General features: G+C 34.8%; 1 protein-coding gene across 4 annotated transcripts in view; it reads left to right on the top strand.

The window, feature by feature from the left end:
* Bmp2k (BMP2 inducible kinase) overlaps positions 1 to 16,822 on the top strand; it is a 121,055-nt gene that overhangs the window by 51,703 nt on the left and 52,530 nt on the right. For 3 of the 4 annotated variants that reach the window (XM_074041918.1, XM_074041917.1, XM_074041919.1), the window contains exons 5-7: positions 52 to 173; positions 2,870 to 2,951; positions 6,340 to 6,472. The exons of the other annotated variant lie outside the window; for it this stretch is intronic. In XM_074041918.1, coding sequence (XP_073898019.1) covers positions 52 to 173; positions 2,870 to 2,951; positions 6,340 to 6,472 — 337 coding nt within the window. The remainder of the gene's footprint in view (positions 1 to 51; positions 174 to 2,869; positions 2,952 to 6,339; positions 6,473 to 16,822) is intronic. 4 annotated transcript variants of the gene reach the window in all.

Below are 16,822 nucleotides of genomic sequence, written 5' to 3'. Positions count from 1 at the left end.
AGGTTGCATTTTCCCTTTCAAAATACTAATTATTGATTTTCTTTTCTTAAGGTAGAAAATATTTTGTTAAATGATGGTGGAAATTATGTACTTTGTGACTTTGGCAGTGCCACTAATAAGTTTCTCAATCCTCAAAAAGATGGAGTTAATGTGGTAGAAGAAGAAATTAAAAAGTAAGTGTTTGTCTTTATTGCATTTGTCTCATGGGGGTTTTAGTTGAGTCTGTGACCATCTATTCCTTCAAAATATTTCTGTGCTATAGTCAGTGATTAATTTATGTCTGAATAGCAAGTAGGAAATATATTTTAACATGGATACAGTTTTTTTGCCTACACTGTAAACATTTATAAAAAACTTGTAAAGGATGCTGTAGTGATTAGTGGAATCAAAGAGAATTGGAATTTAATGTAATTTTTGAGTTCAGCTTAATGTTTTCATTTTTACTTAATATGGAACAATTTCTGCTTACTATGAAAAGTTTTGAAAACGTGTATGGTCTCTTATTTAATATAAGAAGACTGACTTTTGTATGCATTGAAGACTACAGAAAAAAGTGTTAAGACTGTATGAAGGGCCAGGCGTGGTGTGCACGTTTGTAATCCCAGATATTTGGGAGGTGGAGATGGGGAGGATTGAGGTTCAAGGCCAGTCTAGATAAAAAGTTAGGGAGATTCCGTCTCACAAACAAGCTGGGTATGGTGGAGCATGTGTGCAGTTACACTTACTGTGCAGGCAGGGATAAGAGGATTGAAGTCTATGAGTCTAGCCCTGGGTAAATAAGTGCCAGACCCTCCCTAAAATCAAACTAAAGCAAAAAGAGTTGGTGGTATGCTTCAAGTGGTAGAGGGCTCACTTAGCAAGCATGAGGCCCTGAATACAAAACTCTAGTACTGACAAAAAACCCACAAAAAACAAATAAGTCACTGTTATTTTGTAATGGTGTGTTGGAAAACTTTCTGGTAAAACATATCTTACATGCTTTATGTTTTCTTAATCTTGTAGTTTGTGTGGTTCTTGGAGTATTTGTGAGGACCTTTTTCTAACTTTTCCATTTTCTAGTTTTAGAAAATAGAACTGTTAGTCTTAGATTACTTTTATAAAATGACATAGGATCTGTCAGAAAGGAATTTATAAGTAGTTGGATTTTCTAAATTACCTCTCATCATTTTCTGACAAGTTGCAGTTGTTTAAAACTGTTTAGATGCTATCATTTGTGCTACAGTATTTTGAGCAGTTCAAAAGAGCTGCTCTTACTCTCACCCATTGTATAATGTATGACTTTCTAGACTACATCTTTCTACTCAGGAAACAGCCTGGAATAATCATGTTAGATTCCATAAAAACAAACACATTGCTAAACACATAAATGTTCTGAAGAACATAAGAATAATAAAATTTAGTATTATTTTCTTGGAATATATTTATATCCATACAGTAATTTTTTTTTTTTTTTTGGAGTATTGGGGTTTGAATTAAGGACATCACACTTGCAGACACTTTCCTGCTTAAGCCATGTCTCTAGCCCTTTTTGCTCTGGTTATTTTTGAGGTAGGGTTTTATTTTTTTGTTCAGGCTGGCCTGAATCACAATCCTCCTATTTTATGTTTCATGCTGTAGCTGGGATGACAGGCACAAGCCAACAAACATGCAGCTTTTTTGAGTTGAGGGTGGGGGGGTCTCAGGAATTTTTTTACTCTGGCTAGCCAATCATAATTGTACTGATTTAAGCCTCCCAAGTTGCTAGGATTGTAGGTGTTAGTCACTGGTCACTGGCCAAAAAAAAAAAAAAAAATTAAGTTTTTTAGTGGCTGCTGTAATTTTCCATTCAACTATCTCTAACCTGCTAGGCATTTTATTTCTAACGGTTGTATTCTAAATTGTAGGTAAAGTTCAGTTGAATTGTCCTGACTGAACTTTTGTGATGAATTGAAAGCTCATTATGAGTGCTTGTGCTTTGTGGCTCAATTAAGGAGCTAATGGACTAATCAGTACTTAGTGTTTGTGATGCTGGGCATAGTAGTGAACAAATCCTGCCATTATGCATTATTTTGGTTTCTTAAATCATTCCTCTTCAGTAACATCATTCAGACTGTCTCACTAGTCAGGATTATTTGGAAAGAGTTAGGTGATAGATTGTTAGTTTTAAGGTTCTTTTTATAACATGTATAAAACATTCAAATGAACCTTGGATGATATAAAAGATCCCTTCATATTCTGAGAGTTTCTACCATGAGATTTGAGCACTACTTCATTAAAATGTTCTGTTCATAATGGATTTGGGCTTTTATATTATATTTTAATAATATTTTAAAATTTATCTTTTAATTCCAGATAGCTTATGTTGACAGTTGATATTAGAAGTATACATAATGTGTGTAGTTAGAATTAGGATAACTAGGTTACTTTTAAAACAGCAATTATAAAAATACTGAAGATTTACTACTGTATTCAAGGAAGTATATTAACATTCATAAAAACATACTCATTAGTAAACAAAAATGAAGTTTTTGAGAGGGTAGAAGTTTTGCTTTTAATAGACTAAAATATTTTGATAAGGAAACTATTATAGTTAAATTGCATTATTTCACATAAATTAATGGAAAATTATTTCTAATATGTTACAATTTGTGATTTTATAGTAAAGGAAATTAAGCTCTTACATTATCAAAATGGTATTGTTCTTGTTGAATAAAAATGTCTATAGATGCTCTGTATTGCTTAATTTTTGATGAATTTTAAATGAGCTTTTAAAAATAGTATTGTTTCTGTATAATGTTTTGAGCCTAAAAACTTGTTACTGTATTTTAATGAGAAACAACTATTATATGTCTTTTTAAAAAAAATGTTCATTTCACTCATTTGCTGTCAGGTATACGACTCTGTCATACAGAGCCCCTGAAATGATTAACCTTTATGGAGGGAAGCCAATCACCACCAAGGCTGATATCTGGGTAAGGCCAAGAAAGGCTCAAATTTGCTCTAACCAAATAAAAAGATCTGAGGGTAGCCTTGCCTCCCAAAAGGCATTCCTTCCAAGTAGAAGAAAGTGATGTTGTATAGAGCTTCCTATTGAGAAGAAGAAAAATACTTAGAATGTTTTATCTTCTCAATGCTGAGATGGAAAACAGTGAAAACCTTCCATATAATGTAATGTTTACTACAGTGAGGTTTACGGTTTAGATTGTAGGTGAATATATTGACATTTTCTGTTTTGATTGCAATTTTGATCATAGTACTCAAAAACTGAATATAAATTTCAGGATAACTTTCTGGATCAAGTTTTTTAGTATCTGCTGTAGTGTTCTATCCAAGAATCTCTAACCTGGTAGGCATTTTATTTCTTGCTGTTGTATTCTAAGGTATAGGTAAGGTGCAGTTGAATTTTCCTGATTGAACTGTTGTGATAAATTGAAAGAGTACATACAGTATTTTAGGTTCTTTTTAATAGAAAATTGAGTACTGTATATTGAGGTTCTTTAGCATTTAGCATATCTATATATCTGTATTAAATTAGAAGTAATCTTATTTTTTTATAATTGAACTTTATGTTAGAATTTCAGCATCTCTTAGAGTAGACATAATTCATAAAAAACATTTTGGATTGTATTTAATGAACTAGTAAGAAACTATTTCAAATGTGAGTTCATTTAAACAAACTAGCCATATTTACCACTGATGAGCATATTACTGGTAGAGAAATGAAATTCGTTGAAATAGTTCTAGAATTTAACAAACATCAGGTTTACTTTGTTTTAAAAACAATGTTCAGGACTAGGATGTATCTCAACTGGTAGAGTGTTTACCTGCCAAACATGAGACCCTGGGTTCAATCCTCAGTACTACCAAAAACAAAACAAAACAAAAAACCAGACCACCACAACAAAAAAACCCCATAATGTTCAGAAACTTGTCAAGCATAATAGGTGAGACCAAATATTATCTCCTTGGTTCTTCTCCTCTGGACTCTTCTCTATTGGGGTTAGAGTTCCAAAGAAAATCTGAAGAGGCAAATATTTTGCAAGATAAAGAATATCTTTGATATATTTCCTGTTATATAACATACATACTTTCACCAAATAGTAATTCTTGTGGTAGATGAATTTTAAGCCGTACATGTGACTAAAGCAAATTTCGAGTAAGCTTGATGTAGTTACTTTGGTGCTACATGAGCTTTTATAATTCACAGCTAATTTCTTTCCTCAACATTAACATTTGACTCATTCAGTGGCTGATGGTAAAGCCCAGGGTTATGTATAATACAGAAAGCAAAGTGAGTTGGATCGTAATTTATAAGATGTAAGTATTAGAAAAGGTGGAGGTCTTTTCTGGCTTAATTTTATGATGCCCATTCAGGTCCATATTATCTGATAAAAAGCATTTTAATAATACATAAACAACAGGCATCATAGCTTCACTGATGTTTTGAAACCATCAAGGGTTAATTAAAAATTGTTATTGAAGAACATATTTATTGTCCACCATCTTAATATAAAGGAGGTAATCCCTTTTCTGTTGTTTACTTTTTCATAAGATTTACTATATGTGTAAATAAGTACTCAAAGGTAGAAAAGGAAACATAATCATAAAACAGTATATGTTTACATGCTTGAATGAGGCAAAGTTTTAATTGCCAAAATGACCATCTTTATGCTTGCTTTAATTAGTTCAGTGAAAGAGAAATATGCTAGATTTTAGGATGTGAGTCTAGGATCCAGAAGAAGTATTCATATAAGAATTCTATTTTTGATGGTGCTTCAGGTTAGAACTCACTTAGAAAATTATTGTGTTCAGGTTAAAGTATTTCATTATCTTTAAATGAAAGTTGAAGATGGTGAACAGTCAGACTTCAAAATTGGCTCACTTGTTCCCTCATGTTTCTAGTATTCTCATTGTGTCAAATGCATAAAGATGGAAATGCCTTCTATGTGAAATCCTTATGACATATCATTGTGTTTATGCAATGCAAAGCAGAATATTTAGATTGACTTTTTTTTCTTATTGGAGTGGTGCTAGGGATTAAATCCAGGGCATAGCAGCATGTTAGGCGAATACCCTACCATCGGGCTACACCCACTTTTAATTGTGTATATACTCATGCGTGTGTGTGTGTGTGTGTGTGTGTGTGTGTGTGTGTGTCTTTAGAGCTCTTCAGGGAGCCTTATGTTCAGTTTGCTGTATATGTGCTGAAAATAGCTTCACTATAGTATAAAAAATATATGTCTTTTTAAACCATATTGAGCTGGTATTTCTATTTAGAATCTTTACAACTTTACTAATCATATAATTGAACCAATATGTTGAAATTTCTAGAGCTTTTAAACTTTTGTCATTGGGAGATTGCTACAGTATGAAAATGCTTTATAAATTAATATTATTTCTGTATTATGATTTTCACAGTAGTTATAAAAGTCAGTGTACTTATTAGTTATGCTTGCCAAGTAGACAGAGATCTTGTTTGCTAATTTTTAGATAATAAGGCCAAATGTTAGCATTACTGATAACAGTAAACTAACTGTTGGATAATATAATAAAACTTGTTTAGAATTGGAGATGCTTCTTATACTGTTAATAATTGTAGGTGACACTTTCTGTGATAAAGTGATGATTTCTTGAGCTAAAAATCTTTTTTTAAACTGTTTTTCAGTTTTGAGCTTTTATAGCTTAGTTAGAAACTTCCCAGTTCTACTTTTCTAGAAACACTTTGTGTTTTAGAGTGTTTTGCCATCATTGTCAGTAAGTAGATTTATTGGTGCTGTGATGTTTATGAAACTGTGCCAACTAAGTAGACAGAGTTCTTCCTTTTTGATGTTAAAAATATAATTAGCATAAAATACAGTAAAGATTATTGGATAATAAACAGGCAGCTAATTTTTATAGTATGATATGATGACATGTTTGGTACAATAAAATTTACTGGTGTTGTCTGATAATTTTAACTGTGCTGCCTAACTAACTTATATTTGAAATCATAGGATTTTAAAACTTACTTTGTAGTAAAGTAAAAAAATTTTTACAAAAAGACTTGTGCTTACTTTGTAGGTCATATATTAGTTATGTACTAAAAGAACCAGTCATTTCTAATTTTAGCTATTCATTATCTAGATAAAATAGTCAACTAGTCCAGATGTCATATAAAAACAAAATGTGAAGCTAAATGTCTTTTCAAAAATTAAATGTTAATTTGTTTAAGCAATAATTTATGAAAAGTTTGATCTAATACAGAAACATTCGAATTTGTTTTCAACTAACAAATTCAGTGTTTGTCTTAGGGCTATTTTTATGTTTTGTGGTTAAGTTGATTACTGAGCTCTGACATGTTGGTGTTCCTTTGTTTTACAGGCCCTGGGATGTTTACTGTATAAACTTTGTTTCTTCACTCTTCCATTTGGTGAGAGTCAGGTTGCTATCTGTGATGGCAGCTTCACCATCCCAGATAATTCTCGGTACTCCCATAACATACATTGCTTAATAAGTAAGTACTTGTAGAAACACTAGGAAAAAATTGTCAGGTACTCTGCTTAGGGCCTGCTAGTTATACCCCTTTACTTAAATGTAGTCTGTAAATTTTGTGTATTATAATTTTGTGAAGCTATAGTAAAGACAAAAATTTAAAAATACATTTATATGACTTTTATAGGAATAAAAACAGTCTAATTCTTGATTAATATAAGGCTATTTAAAAACCCCTAGATAAGATTAAGTAGCACACAGCAGAGATTATATAATTAAAGCAACTAGAATTTTTGGGAACACTTTTAGTATAACAATGATTATGTTTTTGTATTATCGAAACCAAATACCACAGCTGTTGCCTTTTTGGATCAAAACATTGCTAATATTAGATTATAGCTGATTTTGCTACCCTTTTAAATATTTATACTTTATTAATGTACAGATAAATATGAAGCAACCAAGTTGTAATGACAGCTCTTTATTAAAACTGTATGTTGTAGTTACGTAGGTATTTTAATATACTTTTGTCTAATCCAGAGAAAGGCATTATTATTTTCTGTTGTCCATAAAACTAAGTTAAACTATTAGCTTTATCTTTCTTTCCTTCAGACTTTTCTTCTTAAAATTAGCAGAGTAAATTATTTAGAATTTTTTTCTCAGCTTCTGTTGACTTTCCCAGTTGGCAAGAAATGGGGTGGGTGCTTTGAGGGGTGAGGAGAGAAGAAGCACTGTCCATTTCTGGATCCAGTAGTTGAAAAGAATTTGAGAACATTTAGAAGAGGATGAGAAACATAACTTGAGAAGATTTAATGAATAGTTATGAAGCATGAACAGTTTACCTCACTTTTCTTTTAGCTCCTCTATTGTAAGGTGGTTAGGGAAAATATATTGTGGAAATTAACAGCAAGGGTTGTACAGCCAAACAGCCTCAGTTTGCATCTGTCCTGTTGCTTATTTGGTATGAACATTGGGTACCTCCATGTATCTCAGTCTCCCTGTTTCAAAAATGGGCGTATTAGAAGTGTCTATCTCTTAGAGTTATTGTGAGAATTAAATGAATTATAAAAGTGCTTTTAGGCATATACAATTAATTGCTTAGTAAGAGATAACCTTTAACACTACCATCATCACTACTGCAACAACCACAACTGTTACTGATAGCATTGTCACAATTCTTTCTGAGCTAATCTAATTTCTCATAATGTCTGATGTTAGGATATTCACTAGGATGTACTTTTTCTGAAGAATTTCTCTGTATGCTTTGTAGCAGACTTGTGAGTTAATGGTGAATTTCTAAAAAGGCTTATTATGAATTATGGTACTTTCGAAAATACACCATTAAAATACAACTACTAAGATGATTTTTTTCACCACTTTGTTTTGTGTAGTGATGTAGTGACTTATAACAAGCTATGTTTTTCTTGCTTTAGAGTCTGCTCATCTACTGTTGTTCTATGGTTCTATTATCTTTTCTCTTAACTGCTCATCTATTAGAGTTAAATTTATTTTAATACGCATTTTTGTGGTAAATCAGTAGTTTGATTGTTTTGATACTCTTAAGGAAATTAAAAATATATACAAATATAGCTAGAACAAGGTAATAAATTTTGTTTATCTGCCTTGAGCTTCAGTGGTTATTAACTTATGGCCAGTCTTGTTTAATCTACACCTTTACCCACTCCTTTCTCCAATATTATTTTTGAAACAAAAATCTTAGGCATTTTAATGTGCCTTTGAAAATAAAGATCAAGATAGGGATTCCTTATAGATTTTCAGTCATTGGTGCTGAGTTGCTATTGGGCAGTTGAAGAGAAAGGGCTTTGATCAATAACTTCTAGGGATGGTTATCAGGACTAACCCACATATACTTTCTTGGCACAGTTATAGTACCACTTAGTATCTTGTTTATGATTTAATGTATTTATTATCAGCTGTTAAATTTGCTTTCATTTCATACTCCAAAGTATGTGGAGCCACATACACCTCACATGTAAGTTTCTATAATTGTGTACATAGATTGACAGAGAAATGTAACAAGTGAATGCTTGCAACATTTATAATAGGAAAATGAGAGTATTTCTCAGAAAAATAAAAAAGGAAATCAATAGAGGGTGTGTTTTTCTGTTTATGTAAATTGCCATGAGTTTAATAACTGGAACTCTGTAAGGAAGAAAAGGATGACTTTACTAAGGGGAAAAAAAAATCAACAATTTTTTAACAGGAAAATTTTTTTGAGACTTGTAACCAAAGTATTTTCTTTTTCAATTTGTGGAACTGTTGTTAGAGATGCTAGTTTAAATTTTATCTAGGCCCTAGCATGGATCCATTGTTTTGTGTAATTTGAATGTTAACTATTTAATTTTTGGCTTGGATCCTTGATTAAAACATAATATAACTTGACTACTGCTACAGAAGCAGCAGTTCTTTTGGCTGGTCTTTTTGTTGGAAAGTGCAGAGATGTTGTCTTTTTCTATGCAGTAGTACTATAAACGGAATTACTTTAGTTGCCTTGAATGAGTGTTTTTTAATTGAAGAAGTGTGATAACATTAGTAGGAAGTATTGGGGTGGTTTACACAAGTAAGATAAGAGAAATATCCTTTCATTTTTATGTTGCTAATTTTTTTTTTCTACTTGAAGTTGTTTTTGTCTGATAGGGTCTCATGCTAATTTTGCCTGGGCTGGCCTGGAGCCACTTTCCTTCTACTTCTGCCTGTGGAGTACCTGGGATTACAGGCATGAGCTACCATGCCTAGTTGTAGCTAATTTTTTTTTTATTCATATGTGCATACAAGGCTTGGTTTATTTCTCCCCCCTGCCCCCACCCCCTCCCTTACCACCCACTCTGCCCCCTCCATCTCCCCCCCACCCCCTCAATACAATACAATACAGCAGAAACTATTTTGCCCTTATTTCTAATTTTGTTGTAGAGAGAGTATAAGCAATAATAGGAAAGAACAAAGGTTTTTGCTGGTTGAGATAAGGATAGCTATACAGGGAATTGACTCACATTGATTTCCTGTGCGTGGGTGTTACCTTCTAGGTTAATTCTTTTTGATCTCACCTTTTCTCTAGTTCCTGGTCCCCTTCTCCTATTGGCCTCAGTTGCTTTTAAGGTATCTGCTTTAGTTTCTCTGCATTAAGGGCAACAAATGCTAGCTAGTTTTTTAGGTGTCTTACCTATCCTCACCCCTCCCTTGTGTGCTCTCGCTTTTATCATGTGCTCAAAGTCCAATCCCATTGTTGTGTTTGCCCTTGATCTAATGTCCACATGTGAGGGAGAACATACGATTTTTGGTCTTTTGAGCCAGCCTAACCTCACTCAGAATGATGTTCTCCAATTCCATCCATTTACCAGCGAATGATAACATTTCGTTCTTCTTCATGGCTGCATAAAATTCCATTGTGTATAGGTACCACATTTTGTTAATCCATTCATCAATGGTGGGGCATCTTGGCTGTTTCCATAACTTGGCTGTTGTGAATAGTGCCGCAATAAACATGGGTGTGCAGGTGCCTCTGGAGTAACCTGTGTCACAGTCTTTTGGGTATATCCCCAAGAGTGGTATTGCTGGATCAAATGGTAGATCAATGTCTAGCTTTTTAAGTAGCCTCCAAATTTTTTTCCAGAGTGGTTGTACTAGTTTACATTCCCACCAACAGTGTAAGAGGGTTCCTTTTTCCCCGCATCCTCGCCAACACCTGTTGTTGGTGGTGTTGCTGATGATGGCTATTCTAACAGGGGTGAGGTAGAATCTTAGTGTGGTTTTAATTTGCATTTCCTTTATTGCTAGAGATGGTGAGCATTTTTTCATGTGTTTTTTTGGCCATTTGTATTTCTTCTTTTGAGAAAGTTCTGTTTAGTTCACATGCTCATTTCTTTATTGGTTCATTAGTTTTGGGAGAATTTAGTTTTTTAAGTTCCCTGTATATTCTGGTTATCAGTCCTTTGTCTGATGTATAGCTGGCAAATATTTTCTCCCACTCTGTGGGTGTTCTCTTCAGTTTAGAGACCATTTCTTTTGATGAACTGAGCTTTTTAGTTTTATGAGGTCCCATTTATCTACGCTATCTCTTAGTTGCTGCGCTGCTGGAGTTTCGTTGAGAAAGTTCGTACCTATACCTACTAATTCCAGGGTATTTCCAACTCTTTCCTGTATCAACTTTAGAGTTTGTGGTCTGATATTAAGATCCTTGATCCATTTTGAGTTAATCTTGGTATAGGATGATATACATGGATCTAGGTTCAGTTTTTTTCAGACTGCTAACCAGTTTTCCCAGCAGTTTTTGTTGAAGAGGCTGCTATTTCTCCATTGTATATTTTTAGCGCCTTTGTCAAAGACAAGTTGGTTATAGTTTTGTGACTTCATATCTGGATCCTCTATTCTGTTCCACTGGTCTTCATGTCTGTTTTTGTGCCAGTACCATGCTGTTTTTATTGCTACTGCTTTGTAATATAGTTTGAAGTCAGGTATTGTGATACCTCCTGTATTATTCTTTTGACTGAGTATTGCCTTGGCTATTCGTGGCTTCCTGTGTTTCCATATAAATTTCATGGTAGATTTTTCGATCTCTTTAATGAATGTCATTGGAATTTTATGGGAATTGCATTAAACATGTAGATTACTTTAGGGAGTATCGACATTTTTACTATGTTGATTCTACCAATCCATGAGCATGGGAGAACTCTCCACTTTCTATAGTCTTCCTCAATCTCTTTCTTCAGAAATGTATAGTTTTTTTTGTAGAGGTCTTTCACATCTTTTGTTAGGCTTACACCTAGGTATTTGATTATTTTGAGGCTATTGTAAATGGAATTATTTTCATGTATTCTTTTTCAATTTGCTCATTATTAGTGTATAGAAATGCTAATGATTTTTCTATGTTGATTTTATATCCTGCTACCTTGCTATAGCTATTGATGATATCTAGAAGCTTCTGAGTAGAGTTTTTTGGGTCTTTAAGATACAGGATCTGTCGTCTGCAAATAGGGATATTTTGACAGTTTCTTTACCTATTTGTATTCCTTTTATTCCTTCTTCTTGCCTAATTGCTGTGGCTAGGAATTCCAGTACTATGTTGAATAGGAGTGGAGATAGTGGGCATCCTTGTCTGGTTCCTGATTTTAGGTGGAATGGTTTCAGTTTTCTCTGTTAAGTATAATGCTGGTTGTAGGTTTGTCATATACAGCTTTTATAATGTTGAGGAACTTTCCTTCTATTCCTAGTTTTCTTAGAGCTTTTATCATGAAATGGTGTTGGATCTTATCACAGGCTTTTTCTGTATCTATTGAGATGATCAAGTGGTTTTTGTCTTTGCCTCTGTTAATGTGGTTTATTACGTTTATTGAATTTCGTATGTTGAACCACCCCTGCATCCCTGGGATGAAGCCTACTTGGTCGTGGTGAATAATCTTTTTGATGTTTTGTTGAATTCGGTTTGCCATTATTTTGTTGAGGATTTTTGCGTCAATGTTCATTAAGGAGATTGGCCTATAGTTCTCCTTTTTGGAGGTGTCTTTGCCTGGTTTTGGGATAAGTGTAATACTGGCTTCATAAAATGTGTTAGGCAGTTTTCCTTCCCTTTCTATTTCGTGGAACAGTTTAAGGAGGGTTGGTATCAGTTCTTCTTTAAAGGTCTGATAGAATTCAGCAGAGAATCCATTAGGTCCTGGACTTTTCTTTTTGGGGAGACTCTTGATTGCTGCTTCAATTTCATTTTGTGTTATAGATCTATTCAGGTGTTTAATTTCCTCTTGGTTCAGTTTTGGATGATCATATGTATCTAGAAATTTGTCCATTTCTTTAAGATTTTCAAATGTATTTGAATATAGGTTCTCAAAGTAGTCTCTGATGATTTCCTGTACTTCCATGGTGTTTGTTGTTATCTCCCCTTTTGCATTCCTAATTCTACTAATTTGGGTTTTTTCTCTCTTCATTTTAGTCAGGTTTGCTGGGGGCCTATCAATCTTGTTTATTTTTTCAAAGAACTAACTTTTTGTTTCATTAATTTTTGTATGGTTTTTTTGGTTTCTATTACGTTGATTTCAGCTCTTATTTTTATTATTTCTCTCCTTCTGTTTGTTTTGGGATTTGCTTGTTCTTGTTTTTCTAGGAGTTTGAGATGTATCATTAGGTCATTGATTTGGGATCTTTCAATCTTTTTAATATATGCACTCATGGCTATAAACTTTACTCTCAGGACTTCCCTAGTTGTGTCCCATAGGTTCCAGTAGGTTGTGTTTACATTTTCATTGACTTCCAGGATCTTTTTAAGTTTCACTTTTATTTCATGGATGATCCATTCTTCATTAAGTAATGAGTTATTTAGTTTCCAGGTGTTTGCATGTTTTTTGTCTTTACTTTTGTTGTTGAGTTCTACTTTCACTGCATTGTGATCAGATAGTATGCATGGTATAATTTCTATTTTGTTATATTTGCTGAGACTTGCTTTGTGCCCTAGGATATGATCTGTTTTGGAGAAGGTTCCATGGGCTGCTGAGAAGAATGTATATTGTGTAGAAGTTGGATGAAATGTTCTGTAGACATCAACTAGGTCCATTTGATCTATTGCATATTTTAGATCTTGGATTTCTTTATTGAGTTTTTGTTTGGATGACCTATCTATTGATGACAATGGATGACCTATCTATTGATGACAATGGATGACCTATCTATTGATGACAATGGGGTGTTAAAGTCTCCCACAACCACTGTGTTGGTGTTTATATATGCTTTTAGGTCTTTCAGGGTATGTTTGATGAAATTGGGTGCGTTGACATTGGGTGCAAACAGGTTGATAATTATTATTTCCTTTTGGTCTATTTCCCCTTTCATTAGTATGGAATGTCCTTCTTTATCTCGTTTGATCAATGTAGGTTTGAAGTCTACTTGGTCAGAGATAAGTATTGCTACTCCTGCCTGTTTTCGGGGGCCATTGGCTTGGTGAATCTTCTTCCAGCCTTTCTTCCTTAGCCTATGCTTATTTCTGTCAGTGAGATGGGTCTCCTGTAAGCAACAAATTGTTGGATCTTCTGTTTTAATCCATTTCATCAAGCGGTGCCTTTTGATGGGTGAATTGAGTCCGTTAACATTAAGCGTTAGTACTGATAGGTATGTGGTGATTTCTGTCATTTAGTTGTCTTAGTTGTTTGAAAGTTTGATTGTGTGTACCTAAGTTGAGGTTACTCTCTACTTTGTTGCCCTTTCCTTTCCTGTGGTTTGGTGCTGCCTGTCATTTCCTGGTTAAGTTGGGTTTCACTTTCTGTGTGCAGAATCCGTTGAAGAATCTTTTGTAGTGGTGGCTTTGTAGTCACGTATTGTTTTAGTTTCTGCTTATCATGGAAGACTTTTATTGCTCCATCTATTTTGAATGATAGCTTTGCTGGGTTGAGTATCCTGGGGTTGAACTTATTTTCATTCAGTGCCCGGAAGATCTCACCCCACGCTCTTCTTGCTTTTAATGTTTCTGTTGAGAAGTCTGCTGTGATTTTGATGGGTTTACCTTTGTATGTTACTTGTTTTTTCTCTCTTACAGCCTTTAATATTCTTTTCTTAGTTTCTGAACTTGTTGTTTTAATAATGATATGTAGTGGAGTAGTTCTATTTTGATCTGGTCTGTTTCGTGTCTTGGAGGCCTCTTGCATCTGTATGGGAATATCTTTCTCTAGATTTGGGAAATTTTCTGTTATTATTTTGTTGAATAGATTATGCATTCCCTTCGCTTGCACCTGTTCTTCTTTGATGCCCATGATTCTCAAGTTTGGTCTTTTGATGGAGTTGGTGAGCTCTTATGTTTTCTTTTCACAGGTCTTGAGTTGTTTAATTAATAGTTCTTCGGTTTTTCCTTTAATTACCATTTCATCTTCAAGTTCTGAGATTCTGTCTTCTGTTTGTTCTATTCTGCTGGATTGGCCTTCCGTTTTGTTTTGCAGTTCTTTTTTGTTCTTTTTTCTGTGGTTTTCCATATCCTGGCTGTTTTCCTCTTTAATGTTGTCTATTTTTGTTCTGAGTTCATTTATCCATTTATTCATCGTGTTCTCTCTTTCACTTTGGTGTTTATACAGTGCTTCTATGGTTTCCTTTATTTCTTCTTTTGCTTTTTCAAATTCTCTATTTTTGTTGTCTTCGAATTTCTTGAGTGTCTCCTGTACATTTTGGTTGCCCCTATCCAGTATCATCTCTATAAAATTCTCATTGAGTACCTGTAGTATGTCTTCTTTTAAATTATTCTTGTGGTCTCCATTGGGTCCTTTGGCATAGTTTATCTTCATTTTGTTGGAGTCTGGATCTGAGTTTCTGTTCTCTTCATTCCCCTCTGGTTCCTGTACTAATTTTTTGCTGTGGGGAAACTGGTTTCTCTGTTTTTTTTGTCTTCCCATCATTGTCTTTGGTGTTGTTACTGTCCCTGTACTGTGTGCAATTAAATATTTTCTAGCTTGTCATAATAACAATGGTAATATTTAGAGTGGATGGGTGAGCTGAGATGAAAAGCAAAAAGTTAAAGAGATGGGAAAAACAAATACACAGACTCGAGGGAGAAAACAGAACAAGGTTTCAGACAAGAAGATTTCAAATGTATAAACAGGGAGCTTTAGTGTTCTAATCGACAGTAAACTGAACAGACATTAGAGAGACAGAGGATTGAAAATCAAAAATAATAAAAAAATAAAGGTAAGAATAAAAATAAAAAATAAGTAAATGAAAGAAAAATCTATTTATAAAAATGTATTAAAATAAAATGAAAAAATAGAAAATTCAATAAAACCAAAAAACCTCCAAGTTCAAATGCAGTGAAGTCTCAGTCTCCAATCCTGGAGATGGTGCCTCAGATGTTCTGTAGTTGTCTCATCAAAGGGAACGCATAAAGAGGAAGGAAACTACACACACACACATGCACAAGAAAAACCCCACCAATTGTCACAAGTTCAAATGCAATACAGTTTCAGTAAGTTTTTCAGCTTGCAGGTGTAATTCGGTTGTTCTCTCATCAAAGGTAGGGAGACAAAAAAAAAAAAAGAGTCTGGAGACAGTTCTGAGAATGGTATCTGCAACTGTGGCTTGCCTGCCTGTTATTCATGCAGATCTCTGTGGTGAGCTTAGTACTCACCTGGCCCTGCAGGCTTTGTTTGCTCAGATTTTTCCTGTGTGTGAGCCTCTGCTATAAGCTTTCCCGTTTCCCAAGCACTGGGAAAGGTGACAGTGCACCTGCTTTCTCAGGCCTGTGTGTTTATTTACAGTTCTTGTGGGAAGTGGGTCTTCCCTCCTCTCCTGTGGAGTTTTCCTCCCACCGCCACTTTTACAAGCTTTCCTGCTCCTGATTACTGGGCGGTGCTTTTGCTCCTGCCAGCCACCATGTTTGTTTACAGCTCATGTGGGAAGTGGGTCTTCCCCCCTCTCCTGTGGAGTTTTCCTCCCTCCGCCACTCTCACAAGCTTCCCGGCTCCTGGTTGCTGGGCGTGCGCCCCCACTCCCGCCAGAGGGTCTCCGGCCCACCCTGCTTGTTTATTTACAGTCCCGGATAGGATTCCCTTCCCCCAATCTTTTGTGCTCAGTGCACCCCACCCTCTTTCCTGCGTGTCTTATTTGTTCTTATTGCTTATTACTCAGTTTCTCCTTTTTTTCTCTGGGTGGAGGTCATTCTGTCCAGGGGGCTATGCTGGTCTGGCCCAGGCTTGTCTGTGGGGCTACTGCGGTACCGCGAAGCTCACCTGGTCCGCGTCTTCTCAAGCCGTCTGGGTGCCTGCCACTGGCGGCTGGGGGCCCTTCTTGTTTCTCTGTTTAACATGAAGTGGAGATTCTCTGCGCTGGCAGGAGGTGTGGAGGGGTCAAAGTTATGCCTTTTCTCAGTGATTATGCCTGCAAAGTGTGTCTCCAGTGTCTCTCCAAGATTTCACTATAGGAGGCTCGCTTTCTGCTTCCTCCCTCTAGCCGCCATCTTGGAATCAAGTGTGGCTAATTTTTTAAAAGTTCATTTTATACCTGTGGTAGGATCAGGATGAATGGTAATTGTATTTTGATGAGTCAGTTGATCATTTTAAGTTGAGTAAGCAGGGTTTTTTCTGCCATCTCTGCTGTTTTTTGTTTTAAAATTAGATGATTTACTATCACTTGTTATTTCTTAATCCACTCATTCTCCTAATAACGTATTTCTTGTAGATGATACAGTTTAATTGTCATGAAATAGGAGTTAATAAAACATTAGGCGTGAGGTTTGTTTATTTATTTATTTATTCTAAGAGAAAACAGCTTGAATGAACTGGAAACTGATGTAGTCATTCTTGATAAATAGGCCCCAGTGTTGATCTTGACTACAGTATTGTAGATTACATCATTCAGTAATCTAGGGACACATTTTGCAACCCATTTTTCT

This window comes from Castor canadensis, chromosome 9, assembly GCF_047511655.1.
Source record: "Castor canadensis chromosome 9, mCasCan1.hap1v2, whole genome shotgun sequence".
Lineage (NCBI taxonomy): Eukaryota > Metazoa > Chordata > Mammalia > Rodentia > Castoridae > Castor > Castor canadensis.
This window is presented reverse-complemented; position numbering and strand designations above follow the sequence as displayed.